Below are 16,533 nucleotides of genomic sequence, written 5' to 3' on the forward strand. Positions count from 1 at the left end.
GGGGGGGGGGTGGGGAGAGGGGGCATTGGGGATCAACAGCAAAATGGCATGTGGATTGAAAGATAAGAAAAAGCACAGTGGTTTCCAAAAACCAAGGCAGTTTTCAGATTAATTTTGGTTCTGACAGAGGTGCAGAGCCTTCATTAGCAAAACAGGACAATACAGGAGTCACATTTTGACTTTGAAAGGAAGGGCTCAATTCTGCAAATTCACAGACACTTTGGATACAGTTTAGCAGAGCATTCAACCATGAGCTTATCAGGTGGGCATCTACATATTAGTGGGGCCACTCACAAGCTTAAAAATGTGTGTGCTTTTAGGTGGGACCAGAATACTCTCACCATCCTTGAGCATTAACCCCTAAATATAATCAAATTCACAGCAAAGTGTTAACTGAGAGTTAAAAGTAGAAAACTTCCTTGTCTTGAGGAGAACTGCATACTGGAAATTTTATCCATATGAACATGGATGAACCAGGGGATTCAGAAGCAAAGTTCCACTTCAGGCAAATTTTTACAAGGCAAAAAATGCAGAGTAGCTAGATTTACTGGAACAGTCTTTACCCTCAGGACAGGCCTTCATGTAAGCAATTTGCTATAAAGTTATGTCAATTAGTAGAATGACTTTTTTCTCTAAATGGGCAATGGCTCTTTTAAAGATTCAGATGCAATGGGAAAAAGTACAACAGTCTTTCATGGGCACACATTATAATTACATTATAATTGTGAGCTCTTCTCCATAAGAAGGATTCAAGGGTCTCACTGTGCAGCTAGGAGCAGTTCTAGGAGAGTTGTCTTGATTTCACAGTGTAAAACTGAGCAAGGTTGTTGGAAGAGGTGATCTCTCATATTAGACAAGATAATTTAGCTTGTCAGAATAGACAAGCTTTTAGAAATGAGAACTACTTTTAAACTAAAGACTTACCTTTTATGCAAAGAAACAAATTTTTAGCCTTACATTCCCTGACCCCAACCCTTACATGTATTTTATCAGAAATATAAGACTGCTTTTCTCTGCAAATTACTTTAAAGATACAATATTAAGCTGGTTATGAGCAAGCAACTGCACCTGTTCAAAGACCATGGAAAAAGATATTAATTACATACTGTAATTCCAATTTTTCACTATGGTCCTGATGCAAACATTCAGTTACATGCTACATGCATGGTAAAATAAGGATAAAGCATCAACTCTCTCTAGTCATATTGACATTTCCTCGCACCCTTGACTGTGCAAAAATTTTGTCCAATTCATGCTGAATTCAGTGAGGTCCTGCTTGTGGTTTTAAAGTATATGGATCAGGCCTGGGATCCTGTTCTTGCGAACTCCGCATCAGGTAAGTTGCACCTGCCTTGTCTAACAAGACTTTTCTATTTGGAGGTTCATGAACCTTTGAGGAACAGGGAGAGGCAATTCATAAAACAAATTTCATTCACAATTCATGAAGCGGCCATGGATGTACTTCTGTACAGTTTTAAAGAAACCTGGAGTCATGGGCTTTTGCAAAACAAACACAGGTGCAGCTTTGGCTGAAGTAAGACGGGGCTTCCCCACCAGGCTTCTTGTGCCATGGCTCGCCATAGTCCCAGTCCCATGGAGCACACCTGAAGTGCCAGTGCATTGTGTGTGGAAGTGCAGCAAGGATCATACCTGGCGCTTGGGAGAAACTTTCAAGCAGCAGTGCTGTTCCTTCTAAGCAAATGGTAACCTAAATATTTAACTGGGCCTCATAAGGGGCAGTGTTTCTCTAACAGCAGTTCCTACTCTCAAGGCAAACATCTGTATTCAAGAGTCACAGTAGACCTGTCAGAAAACCAAAGAAATGCTCTTTTTTCAACAGAAATATCTCAGGTTCTCTTCAGTTTTGGTTTTGTTTTTTTTTTTTAATTCAACTCAAACAAAAGCTAATTTCATTTCTAACTAGCATTCCCTATTACTGTAGTTCTGTTTCCTTGTGGGTGTAAGGTCTTTCTGTACCGATAAACTAGGTTTAGGGATGCAAGATTTTTCATACTGAGAATAACTTTGAAGCTGTAACCCTTATTTTCTTCTTTTTAGTTGCTTAATTTCACTATTTTGCTTACTTCATATAAGATAAAAAAATTGGAAGGTCTTAGAAAAGATGGAAGAGGAAGTTTTCTGTTTCTAAACCAAAACAAAATAGAAACCTTCTTGGTTTCAATCCAAAATCCAGCAAAATAATGATCTTGAAATTCACAGTTTGAAAGAGTTTTCCTCTTGATTTTCTTAACATCAGAAAAAATAGTGTTTTAAAAATATCTCAATTTTTTTCTATGTTTTTTTTTTTCCTACAAAATGAGTTGTTCAGTTGTTCAACATAAAAAAACCATCAGACCATTCTACATTACAGGGCCTCTAGAAGGCTGCTTTTTCGTAGCCTAACAGGACAGGGGCAAAATTCTGATGATCAGAGAGTTGTTTCCTTTTTTTTCCTCCTGCTACCAAGTTAGATGAAACTCACCTCTGTCATTTAAAAATAGAACAACAAAAGCAATCTGTTATAAATGTGGACCACTTCACCTTAACCCTTTCCATGGCTTCCTTTGCTCTTTCCAGAAACATACAGTAAATATGGTCATGCCTCTGATCTATCCAGAGGCCAGGCTTCAACGCCCAGAATTGTGGGGAGGTGAAAGAAGTGAGTTTCATCTGGAAGACTGCTCTCAACTTTCATTATGGAGAGCTTAAGCCCTCAAAACATCTCTCTGACAAAAATAAAAGTAACTGCAACTATTGCCTGACTTTAATACAAAACAATTAATCAGCCCTGGTTGAACCAAAGTAGGTCCAGGTTGACTTGAAAGGTTAATGGATCTTCAGACTGTTTTAAAAAAAGACCTAGATGGAGTTTCAGGGCTGCAACGAAACATGAAACCAGGCCTCTTTGGTGTGGCTTTGGGCTTGTTACAAACATCTTGCAGAGCTTTAAAAATGCTTTTGATGATCAGCCTAACTTCTCTTTCCTTAGTTTAATCCCATTTTTCCTGATTGCACTCCTTTGCCCCACCCTAAAGTGAATGCTTTCTTTCACCAGTGCTTACACTTTCCAGATCTTTGCATTGGGTTTTCTGTCATGCCCTTTCTGTTAGCTCATAGCAAAGGCTTGCACGTTCAAGGCAATTTCCTCAAAGGTCAGTTATACAAACTTTCTAGTCATTTTTGCTGCTCTTTCTTATTTTTTTTTATATGACAATACCTTCCAACTTAGAAGCAACTTTCTCGATTTTTCTGCTGTGCTACAAAAAGTGGCAATTTCTTCCTAGTTCTGCAATGCAATGCCTCATTATTTGCCTTTATTAAATGCTGTGCCTTTCCAAAGTTTTAGCTTATTCCTGGGTCTGATTGGGCACTGGTCCTTTCTAAATTTCTTTTCCCCCCTGCATATCATTGTTCAATACTGCTATTCCCACAGCACACTAGATTGTAATTTCTGCTTTGACTTTCATGTTTTAATTTTCTGCCAATATTTTATGTCTCCATCTCCCCGGCAGAGATTTGTATTTCTTTTTGCTCACTGCTGTTTGCATCTCCTCTAAATTCAGCTGCGAATTTAATTTGCTTGCTGCTTGGCCCTGCTGCTATTAACAAATAGTAATGAAAAGATTAACTAACACAAAAATAGTTTATCAGCTTAAATTATCCACTACCATGATTTAGTTCTGGTGCTTTCTATTATTCTGTTTGCAAATGACTTCTCAAAGAAAAAAAAAAAAAGGAAAAAAAAAAAAGCAAGTGCGAAGCTCTGGACAAATCTGCTGTTTTTGTAAAACTAGCACAGGTCTAGTCAAGTCACTGGAATTTATTTATTTAGGTAAGGATATGACTTTTAGATTTCTTGTTACTCTGGACAGTTTTTAGAGCTACGCAGTGAATAATATGTAGAAACACTATAGCTTCTGTGGAAATTGTTTACTCAACTATAGCTTTAATTTTTTGTAATAATTAAGGTGCAGCTGACTCCTCAGATGGCATTGTTTTTATTTCCTTACATTTCATGCTTGTCATTGATCAGTCAAATTTTCATACAGAATTCCAGATGAGCTTTCCTGATCTAGGCAGTGTAACATGAAAACCCGGGGGCTGTTCCCCAACTTGCAGCAGAATACCTGTATGACCTTGCAAACATCATCTGACTTTGTGTATTCCAGTTACTCTTTAAAATGGAAACAATAGCAGCCCTCCTACTTTGTTGGTATTAACCCAGATAAATGCTTATGGACAGCTCAAATATCCCTGACGTGAGAATGGTAAAAGAGAACAGAGGATGATTTACACTGAGAACATTTATGGAAATATATTTGTTAAGATGCCTCGTTACTCTCAAAACAGAGAGGCATCTCCCACGCAGCATGCAGGACATCACACTGCAATGCTATCATGCCTTGTGTGGAGAAAGGAAATCTTTATTTTTGCTCTCTAAGTAGGGCAACAATATACATCTCTTTAAGGGAGAAAGCAAAGGATGCCAGGGTATTTACCTAGGGTAATAAAACCCCAACACCATTCCACAGAGTTCCTTATTTTGCAGATGTAGAAAGTAATGAACAGAGACTTTGACTTGACCAAACTCTTCCAACAAATCAGACAAATCAGGATCCCAGCCTCCCAAACCCTTGCCCTGAAATTCTCAATACACAGATTAATTAGTCAACTGGTTAATGCAAAATTATACTATGGCAGTTAGGGCAGAGACAGACAGGTGTAAATATCACATCACAAAAATATCAGTGAGGAAAGGAATTAAAAGAGAAAAAGACCTAGTTGTGACTGAAGAAAGCCTGCCTACTTCTGTTGTTGATTATAGACCTGGGGATGTAGCTAGTGAGGTTGATATTGTACCGGACATTATTAATAGTTGAGTCCCTTAGTGGGATTGCTAGAGGATGCTGGGGAATGTCAAATGCCTCCAGGGGGTCTCAAGTGCCCTGAACTCTAGATGATGTCGGTGGCGGGAGAGGAAGGTGCGGGGCCAAAACCTAACAGAATTAACTTTGCACAAGGTGTGAGAAGCAGCTGCTGTTCCAACTGGTGAGGTAAGCACTGAGGAACTGCTCCTGACCTTTCTCTTGGAAATGGGCAGGTACCTGTAAGGCAATCACATTTTGATCTCCAAAAAGGTACATTAGTGGGAAGATCAAATGTAGACACACATGCCGTTGCAATCAGCTGTGTCTGAAACAAACCGATATTGCCGCAGTTCTACACAGCACATTTAACTGCTTAAAAAAGAGTTTGTTCCTCACAGCAGGCATGTTAACACAAAACTGTCCCTCAGAAAGATCTCACCAGTTGAGAAAGCTTTCCTCAATGACTAGTAGGGTCATGGTCACAATAGTAATCGTAAATAGTATTGTAGATTGGTTCAAAGTGCAGATGAGTTTTTCACACTTGGGTGTACAGCTGTCTTGTTGTGCTTTGCTCAGCCAGCCGTTTAAAGAGGAAAAGGAAATGTCAGTGACTCAGTAGGCTAAACTCCATTTCCATAAGAGATTAGGTATATAATGTTCACTGGAGGCTATTTGGGCTTAGTGCTCAGATGTGTCTTCTCTTTTGAAAATGGCTTTGAGTAATGCATGTTTAAAAGCAACTGACCTGCTACAGAGACTTAAGAAACTTTGGCAGCCCCATCCTCAGATACGGTGTGCAGCCGCGCTCCTCAGCCCATCTGCAAAAGGAATGCATTCGTTTCAAATTCCTTCACTCTAACTTACAGTTTGGTTGGCCCGGAGGATGGGAGGGTTAACACTTAAAGCTGCCATAACTCAGTCCCTTTTGATTTTGTCTCTGAATTCTTAGGCTTCTTAGTGGGTCTAGCTCTTGTGAAAGCTTCAGGCTCAATCAGTATGTGTTGAAATTTCCCTATTTTGACAAGTGGAAATGTTCAGGAGGGTCATTGCATCTCTAGGGGCATTCAGCACTCTGCAGCAATCTACCTTAATAAATCTTTTTACAGACACATATTGTAAAAAATAGTTTATTATTATTTTGAATACAGTGCAAATTTTCATGAGCAATTATTTCATACTCCCACCTTTCTGCATATTCAGAATGTAAGTGATATTTTTCTTGTTCTATACCTTTTCACTCTCCCCCTAAGCACAGTGGAGAAGGGTTGTATTTATTCTCAACACAGTTATTGGCATGAAGGAATCAACAGGGCATTCTGCTACTTGTTGCTTTCTGTGAGTTTGTGAAAACAGTCCTTAGCAAGCAATGAGAATAATTACACTGTCATCTTTGCCAAAAGCCTGAATAAGCTGTCAGCTACCACAAATGATCATTAGTTGCTCTGTCTGAAGAATAAAAGCTGCTCTTAAATTTTTCAGAAAGTGTGAAATACTTCAAGCTGACTTACATAAATCATGTTGGGTATTACAATGTTGAATGTAAAATTCACCAACCACTTTTCTTTCTATTCCATTTTCTCTTAGCAATGACTTAAAAGTAAATACTTAGGCAGTATCTCACAGTACTAGAATTTCATTATTTTCACAGAACATATTAAATGGTTCTTCAGCTGTGTAGATTGTTCAGAGACTGATCAAAACAAAGCAATGCATATTTTTTTTTTAAATCACTACAAACAAAACAAAACCAAGCTTTCCAACACTCCATAAAGTGTTGCACCTGAAAAAAGCACAAAGTTATTTGCCAGAGTCTATTGGGGATTTAATTTATTGATGGAAGAAATAGGTAAGCTGATTTACTTCTCCTAGATTTAGGCCTTCTGTGAGACACCTAGATGAGACAGCATTAATACTCTGCTAACATCACAGTGATAGACAGGAATACAAACCATGAAAATAGAGCTGCAGATGAAAGACCAAACAACTTCGCTTTTCTTTCCTATGGTGTTTGGTTTTTACCTGCTGTGTCATAAATGTCAACAACCTCTAAGTCAATCTTGTTTAGTGCAAGTTAACAGCTGTCTCTGTATTACCAGGATATGCTGGTTTTCCTGCCATGCTCTGATGTGTGCTCCTACAAACTTCTGGACCATTCATAATGCCTAATTTTCACTTGGTTCTATTCCTTCTTCCTTTAAGGATATTCTTTGTTTCTGTTGCCATGTTTGAAATAATTTTTGAAAGTCAGGGTAATATCTCTGAGTAAGGAGGCACTACCACTGCACAAAGGGACCAACTCAAAGAGACTAATATGTCTTCCTACTTTGGTATCTAGTGCTTTACCAAACTGCACAATAGCAGAGCATTTTCCAAGCACATTTAAAGGGTGATCTGAGAGCCATGCACTCTCCACCCCCTTTTTAATTACCTCTAGCAAGAGCTCAAAGCATCAAAGGTGTGTTCCAACATCTCGAACAGCACACAGAATAGCATAGCATGAAAACAAAGCTGGTCCAAAGCTTCTGAGTAGCTCAGGAAAAATAGCTTTCTGCAATAAGTCAGCAGCCCTTACTGAGCTCCCAATATATGGACCAGAAAAAGAATTGGGTGATACAGGAGCAGAGAGACAGAAAACAGGGTGCATACCCCAGCAGCAAGACCATGTCAGGATGCTAATGCTCACTCTAGGTAGCTGCCTACTGTCTTTGTGGCACAGGCACAAAGTGAGACAAGTAATCTACCATTACATCCAACCACTGAGTCCCCAGTCAAATGATGAGTTCACCATAAACAAGTAGGTCAACAAGGGATACCTTTTGATGTGAATCCAGAGAAAGTGCTGGATCAATTCTTCTGAATTCACACTATCTAAACTGTTCTACAACCACGTGGCTTCTGGGACAGGTATGTAGTAGGTACTGCACAGTAAGATGATTATAGTGGTTCAAATGGATGTGCCATTATATCCAATATACACTGAAGACCCATTTAAGTCATGGGCTATCATATACCTTAATGTTGACTAGGCTGTGTGTCACAGCTGACCTGACGGCCAATGAAAACAGAAACAGCTCAGGTACCAACATTAATACTCTAGCAAAATCAGATATCAGGCAGAAATGAAGTGGAAGCAGTCACCACTTATGGTCTTATCTGTTTGTGTCTAATAACCTTACTTCAGCTGATACTGGGCTGGAGAGCATGCTGCTGGGCTGTGCTCTTATTTTGTGGTCACATTGGAAATACTTACCTATACCTATTTGGGACTCAGTCCCAGGCCCTAAATATAGTAATCTAGTCTGTACTTCCTATAGGAGTGTAAATAATATTGTGTTCATTTCTAGGATCATTTATCACATTTACTTGACTGCAAACAGTCCACAAAGACAGCTAAAATTAACCTTTTCGGGGATTTACATGTGGAAAATTTCAAGAAGAACCTTGAAGAACAACAAAAATAGCTCACAATCATCAGCTAACTAGATGAACAAAATCTGTCTTTCTAACTGAAATAGATAATTTTAATTTTAAGAATTTTGAATGAGAGAACAGATAAATTTGTGTGGAGGACTAAATTCTTGGAGGATTTTTATACCATCCTCCAAAATTTTGAAGAAGGTGCTATTGCTACTTCTGCTGGAGTAGCTTCTGCTAAGGTCCATACAAGCCTGTTCCCCAGGATCATGTAAATTAGGTCAGTCTTCTTTTAGACGGGATACCTCTGCTGAAATCTTGCCTCTGAATGCAAGTCTCCTCTATAGACAACTTACTCAGTATATACTCACTCACTATACTGAGTAAGCATTTCATAACATTCAAAAGTGGAACTTTAGAAGCATGTCCAGAAACATCCGAATTATTTGCTTCGAAAATATGAAAATATAAACATTTCAAGCTTTTACATTTTTCTCTCATTTGTACTTGTTTAACAAAAACAAACAAACAAAAAAACAGAACAAAAAAGGGTGAAATGTACAAATTGGAAGTTATCCTGAATTTAGACAGGCACAAAGTTCCATTTTGGGCAAAAAGAAATTTCTCAAAAGCAATTTTGTCTAGCCCTGCAAACCAATACACTTTTAAGGAGCCTTATACTCAAAATAGAGCCAAAACTGTAAGCCAGCGGCAGTTTGCCAGTGATGTCCAGTTTCTCCTAGGTACAATAGTACCTTAGACATATTCTGAGGTACTAGACTTCATGAGCAGCCTGACAATTTTAAGTCATGAACTGGAATTTCTGAGCATGCTACTTATGAACCTTCTAGGTAATCTGTCTTGGAGGAATTCCCTGAAAAACTGTAATCGCATCAAGCGTTTGCATTTTCTTTCCAAATTTTGCACCCCAAAACATCCCAGAAAAATGTAAAGATTGGTTCTGAAACATTTTTCCTTTTGCAGCAAATAATTTGCCAAGCACAAATCAAAGTACATGTCAAATTTCACGGTAGTTTAACACCCTTCCCAGCAAATCCGGAAGACATTTTATGTTAAGTTTGGAAAAATATTTTAAAATATTTTTTTCCATTAACAGGGTTCCTCCATGGATGAGAAAAATGGTTTATTTGAATGGCTCTAATTCTGAGGTCCCTCACCCTTCCTTTTTGTGTGCAGTGTGACATTAACAAGTCTGCAGGAACTCCAGTCTTACTTTTCCCACCTAATCACCTGCTCCAACTTGTGTATTTTGCTAGTGCCACTTCATTTTGAAACTAAGCAGATCAGTGATTACATGCAGCTGCATGTTGGCATGAATAATGCTTTCAGCTTTTGAGCTGAGCATTGTCAGAGCTTTGCTCACCTTTCTATGGACTTGTGTGTCATACTGTGTGTGGGTTAGCCCTTCTGAGTGCTGTAAGAGATTTTATAATATTTTTACTATTTTTAAAAACATGTAATTTACTAAGAGAAGACCAGATTGCACAGGAAGAGGTCTTTTTATACAGTACAGTCTGGGCTCTGAGATCCATCTACATTAAGTTAGTATTTGTTTAGGTATGACAGTGATTGTTTGGTAGCTGAAAATCTTAGATTTTTTTTTTTTTTTTTTTCCAAAGCATAACATTGCCGCAAGCAACAGTCTAGATTTAGGTGAACTCATACTGTGACAAACTGAGAATGGAGAAAACACATTTCTTGTCCATAAAAGGACAGATCACACATCCACAGAGGGTAGCTCTCATTTTGCTGCAGTTCCAAACTATGAAGTGGGGACTCACTGTTGCTAAATGAAGTTTTGCTTAGGGCAGATAGAGGATTCTCCAGTAAAGCTTTTTTATTATTATTATTTTCTTTGTCTTCTCAAATAGAAAATGGTGATTTGAAGAAGTGGAAAATATTATGTTTAAGAGGTCTAATTTCTCTGCAGTTTCTTCTGGGAAAAACAGTACCCAGAGCATCACTGGCAGGCTGAGGGAGGGGATCCTTCCCCTTAGCTCAGCACTGGTGAGGCCACATCTGGTGTCCTGTGTCCAGTTCTAGGCTCCCCAGTACAAGAAAGACATGGACATATAGCAGTGAGTCCACAAAGATGATTAAGGGACCGGGCATCTGTCATATGAGATGCTGACAGATCTAAGGCTGTTCAGCCTGGAGAAGAGAAGGCTCAGGGGGATCTTATCGAAGTTTAGAAATACCTGATGGAATGGAGTAAAAAAGACAGAACCAGGCTTTTCTCAGGGGTGTCCCAAGACATGGTGAGAGGCAATGGGCACAAATTGAGATACAGGGGTTTTTTTGGTTATGTGGTTTTTTGGGTTTTGTAATTTTTCTTTTTAAATGTGAAGATGGTCAAACACTGAAACAGGTTGCCTAGAGGGGTTGTGAAGTGTCCATCTATGGAGATATTCAAAACCTGACTGGGCACAGCCCTGTGCAGACTGCTCAAGATGACCCTACTTGGGGTTCTCCTGAGGATACTTTGAACTCCATCTGTTCTGTGTTCTGTAAGTCTGTGCCTTCATCCCAGAGCGCTAGTAGTCTGACATGTACTGGACACTTTTGCAGTGCAGAAAAATCAAGTTCAAGACTGCTTTGAGTCTTGAGCAGTACTACAGCCAGGGCTTCCCACATGGAATACTTTCCCTTACAGCACCAGAGAGAGAAAGAAAAAGAGCTATCGAAACACAGTAATTATTTCCCAGTATATGATAATGCTCTTAGGCTAAAGTTTAATACAAGTCATTTGAGGGATCCATGAGATGTCAACACACAAAAATTGACACCACTTTGCAAAGTCAGAACTTCTTCATTTTACACCATTAGATAGTTTACTACTCTGCATAATCTGGTAATTTTGAAACTAAACCACTGTAGAACAGACTCTATGAAAGTAACTTGGTCTCTCTCTGCTGCCAAGACCCAGATGTGCTGTTCCAAGAGTAGCTACCTACCTCTGTAGAGAAAAGACCTGACTGACATATCTCATACTGTACATGGAAAGAGGAAAAGTGAGATCAACCTAAAAAAATAATGAAATATAGGTGAAACATTTAAAAAAACCCCAAAAAACCCAAACAAACAGAAAACCCACCAAAACAAAAAAAAAAACCAAAAAACCCACCAGAAAACAGTTACATTCATTATATAAAATAACAAAAAAAAAACAATCTTAAAATAAATACATGGCCTATCTGTATCTATAAGGTGCAGAAGATATAAGACATGATTAAAAAAATCCAAATTTTCATGTCTACATGTCTAGTGAACTTCCTTATTGAATTGGTTTTATGTTGACTTTCCATTTCTTTGCAGATCTTACAGGTGAACAAGGTGATGTCCATCTTGTTTTATGTGATATTTCTCGCTTATCTTCGTGGCATCCAGTCTACCAACATGGATCAAAGGAGTTTGCCAGAAGATTCAATAAATTCTCTTATTATTAAACTCATTCAGGCAGACATTTTGAAAAACAAGCTTTCTAAACAGATGGTAGATATTAAGGAAAATTATCAAAACACAGTGCAGAAAGCAGACACTCAGCAAGACATGGAGGGAGATGAAAATGTGAAATCAGACTTCCAGCCAGTTATGTCAATGGATACAGACCTCTTAAGGCAGCAGAGACGCTACAATTCTCCCCGAGTCCTCTTGAGTGACAACACGCCCCTGGAACCACCGCCGCTGTACCTCACGGAGGATTATATTGGAAATTCAGTGGTGGTGAACAGAACCTCCCGGCGGAAAAGGTTTGCAGAGCACAGGAGCCACCGAGGGGAATATTCCGTTTGTGACAGTGAAAGTTTATGGGTCACGGACAAATCATCTGCGATCGACATTAGAGGACACCAGGTAACTGTGCTGGGAGAAATTAAAACAGGCAACTCTCCAGTTAAGCAATACTTTTACGAAACACGGTGTAAAGAAGCCAAGCCTGTAAAAAATGGTTGTCGTGGCATCGATGACAAGCACTGGAACTCCCAATGCAAGACATCCCAAACTTATGTTAGAGCACTGACTTCAGAAAACAATAAACTGGTAGGCTGGAGATGGATAAGAATAGACACCTCCTGTGTGTGTGCGTTGTCAAGGAAAATAGGAAGAACATAAATCTACATCTCTTTGCTATATAAATTATTACTTTAAATTATATGATATGCATGTAGCATATAAATGTTTATATTGTTTTATATATTATAAGTTGACCTTATTTATTAAACTTCAGCAAATCTACAGTATATAAGCTTTCTCTCTCAATAAACAAGAGCAAAGGGTGTGTGCCTCTGCTGTGGGCAACTCCAGGTTTTTTTAGACTATGTTTGTGACACTGCTTGTCGGCAGCATACCGTAACCTTACTGTAAAATCTGTGTAAAATCAGTATTTTTCATTCAGTATTGTCAAGCCAGTGACTGTCATTTAGTAAACTTGTTAAAAATCAGATCAATGTCAAGAGTTGTGTACATATTTATATTCCCTACTCTATACATTCACATTTAATTGGGTGCAGTGTTGACTCCTCACCACCAAAACAAAAATGGACCAAAGTATGTTGTAGCCTGCAAATGATGTCAACATTACAGGCATCAAACACAATTTCTGTGCATTGTGACAGTTTTGCCAGTGAAATGACATTTTGCCCCTGTTAGCATTTCAGAATGACTGCAAATAATCCAGCAACTTTCGTTAATGTTTTTGAAGCACATTTGCTATGTAATTGTTTTTTATGCAGCCAGTTCGTCGTAGAAAAAATATGAAAAAAATCTAAAATATTTGTAGCAGAAACTTACTGAAACCAAGAACCAATCTAAATTGATGATTAATATAATATATAAAAGATTATTACTTCAGAATTTACTATTTATTGTGATCTGCCTCTTCCTCCTCACATGAATCAATTATCTTCTGTTTGCATTGTTGCATCATTCCTCTCTGTCTGAGTTTTTATAGTAGAAACAAAGCTGGCAGGGACTTAACATTAAAAGAGCTCTTGGCTTGCAAATTGTAGTAAAGAAAGATATGATATCCTGGCATGGTTATCAAAGCCACACAACCGCATGAAGCTATTCTCCTCAGCAATCCATCCTCCATTTTCACAGAGGGAAAAATGTGCAGAACTACTAGACAAACCTGATAGCTTCATAGGGACATGAAATAATATATCTTTTTGAGCAGTATAGGGACTAAAATCCAGGTATTCCATAGTTATAATGAAGTTCTTCAATTATACAGGTGAGTTGTTACTTAGGATGGACAAACGGACTAGCTTATATGTACCTCAAACTCTTCTTTGTATTGTTATGTAGCTCCACTGGGGACAGTAATAATTACACTACTTGAAGAGATAGTGTATTATACATTAGATATATAATGCCCTAGATGGGATTCCATTCCCATAAAAGTAAATAAGAATCTTGTCATGGGTTTAAACAGAATTAAGATTGGACTGCATTTTAACTATGTCTACCTGGATCTGAACACACAGTCAGGGTTGAAAAATGCCAGCCATTCAAAAAGCATGACAGCTGTAGTGGTCTTAGGTTTTTACAGTATAGTTTTCACTGTTGTTGTGTGTTCAGCATTGCAAATGAGAATGAGATCAGAGCTCTCTAAACCAAGGTCGCAGGAGGCCTTTGCTCATAGAGAAATCACTGGAGAACCAACTTCAAAACTGCAACGGGTCATCAAAGGTAGCAAATTGTGTGGTCTCCCTAATCCCTTACAGAGAGTGTTACACATCAGAAAACCACCAGAGAACTGGACATGTTGCTCATGAGGCTAAGCAGAGGAATAACTCTGAAAGCCAGGCTGGGGCATCTACGTATAATTCTGCAGGGGAGGCCATAAAAAAGGGTTTTGAGAACTATCTCAATTTTCAACATGAGGCCATGGTATTTACCTCACAGAAGATATCATCACCTCACAAGACTAAACCCTAATTTTGCTTCAGGAAAATCAGAACTTTAGAGGTTTGGTACCAAGACAATTGTTAAAAGGAAAGACAGTATGTCATGTAACAAGGAACTTGGTATCTGTTAGACCTGACTAGAATTTTTCCAGCATTCCCCTTCCTTGGCAAACATAAAAAAAAAAAAAAAATCCTCAACAGAACTTTTTCTAGTTTTACTAGTAAGAAAGTTTAAGTTTCAACAGGGAAAAATAATCTCTACCCATTAATTTTTTGGCTGGGAGGGACAAGCTTATTTTTCCAAGTCCTGTCTCAGTGACAATTTTTGCAAATTAAAAACCTAATTTTACACCCTGAATTCCCAAATAAAGGTAATTTTCAGATGCTGTGAGTAATTAAGAGCAGATACTGTCATGGATCTGTAACTTTAGAGATCTCCATGCTTCGGTATGGCAGATAGGTCTATCTCCATATGAGAAGAGGAAGTAAGAAAACTGTCTGAGCTTGGTGAGTCATTGTTGCTTACAGATCCTATATCCCATTAGTTGGAATCTACCTTGTTCTGACAGTGTGGATGCCATGTTTTTTTATATCACTTTAAATCCAGAGAAATTCTATTGGAGATGGATGAAAATATGTAGGTTTATAGCAATGTAAACAACATCAGAGTCGATCCTAATGCCTTTATTTCTGCTCACTGAAAATCAAGAGAGGTTCATTCTTTATACGTTCAAAGAAAACAATTTTTCATTTTCCACTGTAAATCTATTATCAGGAACTGGTCTTTGACTTAACTTTACCAATGCACCAAGTATTTTACAAGTGGCAAGCAAAAATGTATCAGAGTAAATACAATGTCCATCATCTGAAACACATTAAATGAGAAAGAAGCGTGTTGTGTAAGGTTATTATATTGACTGCCTCTTTCCCACCCCAGTATAACAATGAACGGAAGTGTTACCCTCTGGATCTGATCCAGTTTCTACTAAAGTCAATGGAAAAAATTCTCACCTTCTCTAGGGGAAGCTGGATCAGGCCCTGAGCAAAGAAAAACCTGCAGATCTCAACCAGAGAGTGGAGCAATCACACGCATCAGTTACGTGTTCTTGTAAATCCTGTGTACACATAAGATGCTGTATAATTTTGTAACAAGTTTGTAAACAAAGCCTGTAATAAATTTGTTAAGGCCTAATCCTGTTTTCACTGTAGCCGGGGATGGTTTTATTGTCAACTTCGGTCATGGCACAATGAATTTAAAATTCCTATCCAACTTTTTTGTATGTGTGTTAAGTAATTAAGCAAAATATTCAGCTCACAACACCAGTTTAATTTGGGTATTCTAAAACTCGTTCCCATTAGGCAGGTCAGATGTTCTGTCAATATTGTTTTGTGAATAGATCATTATAAACACACATTTTATTTAGCTTTTCTCCCAAACAACCAAATGCTATTCTGAAATTGCCTGTCTGCATCAAATTCTATTTTCTCCATTTTTTCCCCTAGTTTTTTTACAGTCCATTTAGTAACAGTAAAAAATGCTCCACTGAGGTTTTGGGAAACCATCTGCATTCATTTTATCACCTTTGAACATGTGGTCAGGAATGAAGTCTGTGCAGCGAGTTTACTGCTACCAAGAGATTTGTGCGGCTGCACCAGGAAGAAACTTTGACTGGACTATACAGAGTGTGTACTCAAAAGCACTCTGCTTGTACTCTGTTATTTCGATGCTTTAGCAATCACAGTCTTTGCCTCACCTGTACATTGTGTATCTGCAGACAATACCAAACAGGAAACAAGTCTGATTGGGAGTTCCAAAATTAAAAATTTAATGATAATGACCTGCTATTTCTGACCTTTCAGCAAATGCATTTGCGCAGCAAAATAAAGTGCGTAACAATTCATTTTATTTAATAGAAACATTCTGACAAAATCAATGGGATTCTGTGATCGCCACGCTTGGTAAGTGTATGTAATTCATCATGCATATGGTGGTGGGGGTGGGGGTGAGGGAGGATGAGGAGGAGGAGAGTATAATAAGCACTACAGTTTGTGAGAAGTAAAAGACTGTGCTTGAGTTGAAGCATTTTAAAGTGTGAAAAGGTTGTTTTCTGAAAAGCTTTGCCTGTATTTTGTTACAGCAGATGGCAGAATGACGAAGCAAGCACAGATGTGGTGCAAAAAAGTCAAGCAATATAAGGATAACAAAAACTTTCCTGGGAAAATTGGCCATTTGTTACTGCTGTAGGTCTGTGCATTTCTGAGCAGGTTATTGCAGAGCTCAGCAAAGATATTCTCAGTTACAGAATCACAGAATCACAGAATGT

General features: G+C 38.3%; 1 protein-coding gene across 1 annotated transcript in view; it reads left to right on the forward strand.

The window, feature by feature from the left end:
• The window catches only part of NTF3 (neurotrophin 3), a 53,513-nt gene extending 40,856 nt beyond the window's left edge, over positions 1–12,657 (forward strand). Inside the window, exon 2 of the mRNA XM_010168443.1 lies at positions 11,619–12,657. Within this exon, the coding sequence (XP_010166745.1) occupies positions 11,619–12,413 (795 nt within the window). The 3' untranslated portion in view covers positions 12,414–12,657. The remainder of the gene's footprint in view (positions 1–11,618) is intronic.
• The last annotated feature ends 3,876 nt before the right edge of the window (positions 12,658–16,533 follow it).

Source organism: Antrostomus carolinensis, unplaced genomic scaffold, assembly GCF_000700745.2.
Source record: "Antrostomus carolinensis isolate BGI_N321 unplaced genomic scaffold, ASM70074v2 scaffold8045, whole genome shotgun sequence".
NCBI lineage: Eukaryota > Metazoa > Chordata > Aves > Caprimulgiformes > Caprimulgidae > Antrostomus > Antrostomus carolinensis.